We start from the raw sequence: 3,252 nt of genomic DNA, 5'->3' as shown, positions 1-3,252 counted from the left end.
AACTCTCTGATGATCATCGTTTCCAACGTGTGAATGTTGCTTCGTCTTTTCTGGCGTGTAATGTGCATGAACCATTTTTGGACAGAATTGTCAACGGTGCTGAAAAATGGATTCTCTATGCGAATATTAAATGCCAAAAACAATGGCTCAGTCCTAGACAAAAACCACTTCTGACCCCAGAACCTGGACTCCATCCGCATTTGCTGGGACATCAATGGAGTAACTCATTTCAAACTCCTCAATCCACAGCGAACTGTCAATGCAGAGATCTATAGTCAGCAATTGGAACATTTAAATCAAGTCCTTCACTCATCAATCGAAAAGGTGTTCTTCTTCTCCATGACAATGCACATCCACATGTGGCACGTTTGACAGAACACAAGACTATGGAGTTGGGTTGGGAAGTTCTCCCTCACCCACCATATTCTCCAGATATGGTACCATCAGATTATCATCTTTTTTGTTTGCTGTAACACCATCTTAATGGGAAAATGTATGCAAATGTGGAAGGTGTTAAAAAGGACATCAACATGTTTTTTTTTTGCTTCAAGGCCAAGTGATTTCTTTAATCAGGGTATTAACAACCTGTTTGTAAGATGGAAAAGCATAATCAATAAGAATGGAGACTATTTCATTTAATAAATGTTTTGTCTTGATATACATGTTGTTTGGGTTTTTTCATCTAAAAAAAAGTGACATTAATTTCTTGATTACCTAATAGGTAATATAAATATTTTAATTATATGCTGTGTTCTGATGCCACGTTTATTGACATTTATTGATAATAATGTTGTTTAACCCTTTCACAGTATAGTTAGATTTCACAGTTAGTTCCCAGTTAGTGTCATTTCTCCATCAAAAAACATTGTAACTTAGCAGTATATTTCATTTTATTTTGCTTTATGATATATAAGACACACTTACATTGCATATCTTGACATAGTGGCAACAATAACTTACTTAAATTTTGGTAAAAACATAGAGAAAATATGACAATCAGTTGATATCTCTGTGTGTGGGTGCCTTCCACCATCTGCTGGCTGGGACTCCAGCTGAGGGATTGTTTATACATGTGTTTTCTGCTCATGCTCCCACATTTCAGCACACTGGTGCTTGATGGTCAATTCAAGCATTTGGAGGGTTGTTGCTTTCCACTGTACAGGGAAAAAAATTTTGACAGCCATGGAGAAAAGTCGATCACTTCTGTCAGTGAAAATTAATCATTTGTCAGCTATTGTCGCTTCCTGCAGTGAAAGGATTAATTAAATTTTGAATATAACTCTGTAAAACGTTACTATTTGACAAAGTCTCTATGGAGCTAATGTTAGAAATCTGGGCAGAGCACAGATAACCCATTGTGTAGCTTTGTGCTTACCTACAAACAAACAAACTGTACAGAGCACACATAGATAAGATTATTAAAACATTATATTTTAATACGGTACTTCACCCTGTAGTTTCTTTTTATGTAAGAACTTGTACTAGTGAGTTTAAAATTAGATATTTATGCCTAACTCATCTTATTGCATGAGAACCAAATATTTTCTAATCATATTACAAGTTTATAGTTCAGACAAAATATAAAATGATAAAGCAAGCTTTAAGAAATTGTAATTGTAGCTGAAATCTTTACAGATATATTGTCTTCTAGCAACATATCACTAAGCTAAGCTATTATAACTTTGTTCCAGTCTCTACACAAATTTCTACTGAACTGGAAGTCATATTAGTTCACATAGTTATAAAGAATGGAAAAAAACAGCTCTCAATACATGTTCATAGTCCCCTGGGGGTCAGTAGTAAGTTTAAAGAATTATAATACTAAAATCCAGGATTCGATTCCCTGCAGTAAACAAATCATTTGTTATTTACAGTAATTTTATGGAGAAAATATTTCTTGGTTTACTAGAGAAACTTATTAAATGTTTTTTAGAAATGCAAATTGTATCTTATGAAGTTTTACAGTTAGTCAGTTGGAAAAGGTTGGGTATTTGTGTTCTTTATTGACAATACTAGCTGTTGTTTTTTTTATTGATCTTTTTTGTTTTAGAAGTTATTCATCAAAGTTAAAAGTGAACAACCTGATGACTCATCTGGAGATGGTGTTATTTCCAAGTTTAATGAGAGTGGTGATGAAGTTGTTGATTGTTCACAACATGATTTTATGAGTTTAGAAAAAAAAAAAACCAAAAGAGGAGTTTCAACAAATTAACTCTGGATTAGAAGTTTTATCAAGTCAGTATAAACATGGTAAGAGTTATGTTCATTAACCATGTGGTATTAGGTACATAACTTAGTAGAAAAGTGTTATTTCTGTAAAGTTTCTATAGAATAAGCTACATAATAATACACAATTGACTTTAGGATGTATCCAGATTTGTAATAGATTTACTTGTTGATGCTCCTGCTGCATGAGTCCTTTGGTGAAGACTGCACTTGGACTGCTAAGATATTGTTACGACAGCAGAAGTCACATGACGCTGGGAGCATGTGCGCTAGAGTGTATAGAAGGATCATGACTTAACGAGGAACTCCGCGAATATCCGAGTGTTTGCCAGGTGCCCTCTTTTTTAGTATATAAGCCCGGCAAATAGAGTCTGAGATAGATAGATCGGAGATATAGATAATTAAGTCAAGCAAACAGTAGGCACTGTAAATAAAGTGTGTGAATCGCTGTGAATTATAGCGTGTGTTTATACAAGTAGTTAACTTAAAGTGACTGTGGAAATTCTGTGTATTACTAAAAGTTATATGAAGAAAGAATAAACTAGTTTCAATCAAGACAGGAGTTATATCGCTGAAGTTCTTTGGAAAGAATTTCTACCGGAAATTAACAAACAAGCAGATACGTAAAAAATTGGTGTCAGAGAGTGGGATGGAAAATAAAAATAAAATAAAAAAGAAGATGGAAACGAGAAGTGGCAAATCAAACTACGACTTAGCAGATTTGATGGCAGCAATACAAGAACAGCAAAAGAAACAAGAAGAGAGATTACAGCAGTTGTTGGAGGAAAAAGAAAAGAAACAAGAAGAACAAGAATAGAAACAAGAAGAGAGACAACAGCAGTGGCAAGAAAACCTGCAACAGTGGCAGCTCGAACAGCAAAATAAACAAGAGAAATTACAGCAGTTGTTGGAGCAAAAAGAAAAGAAACAAGAAGAGAGACAACAGCAGTGGCAAGAAAACCTGCAACATTGGCAGCTCGAACAGCAAAATAAACAAGAGAAATTACAGCAGTTGTTGGAGCAAAA

The 3,252-nt window shown here is 34.4% G+C and overlaps 1 protein-coding gene across 4 annotated transcripts in view; it reads left to right on the top strand.

The window, feature by feature from the left end:
- Positions 1-3,252, top strand: part of LOC106469311 (gastrula zinc finger protein xLCGF3.1-like) — a 33,945-nt gene that overhangs the window by 22,661 nt on the left and 8,032 nt on the right. Inside the window, exon 5 of one of the 4 annotated variants that reach the window (XM_022397798.1) lies at positions 2,051-2,250. The exons of 2 other annotated variants lie outside the window; for them this stretch is intronic. In XM_022397798.1, coding sequence (XP_022253506.1) covers positions 2,051-2,212 — 162 coding nt within the window. In that variant the 3' untranslated portion in view covers positions 2,213-2,250. Of the gene's footprint in view, positions 1-2,050; positions 2,251-3,252 lie in introns of those variants that run through there. One more of the 4 variants, XM_022397796.1, reaches the window with a different exon arrangement.

This window comes from Limulus polyphemus, unplaced genomic scaffold (genome assembly GCF_000517525.1).
Source record: "Limulus polyphemus unplaced genomic scaffold, Limulus_polyphemus-2.1.2 Scaffold3419, whole genome shotgun sequence".
In the NCBI taxonomy this organism is placed as follows: Eukaryota; Metazoa; Arthropoda; class Merostomata; order Xiphosura; family Limulidae; genus Limulus; species Limulus polyphemus.
This window is presented reverse-complemented; position numbering and strand designations above follow the sequence as displayed.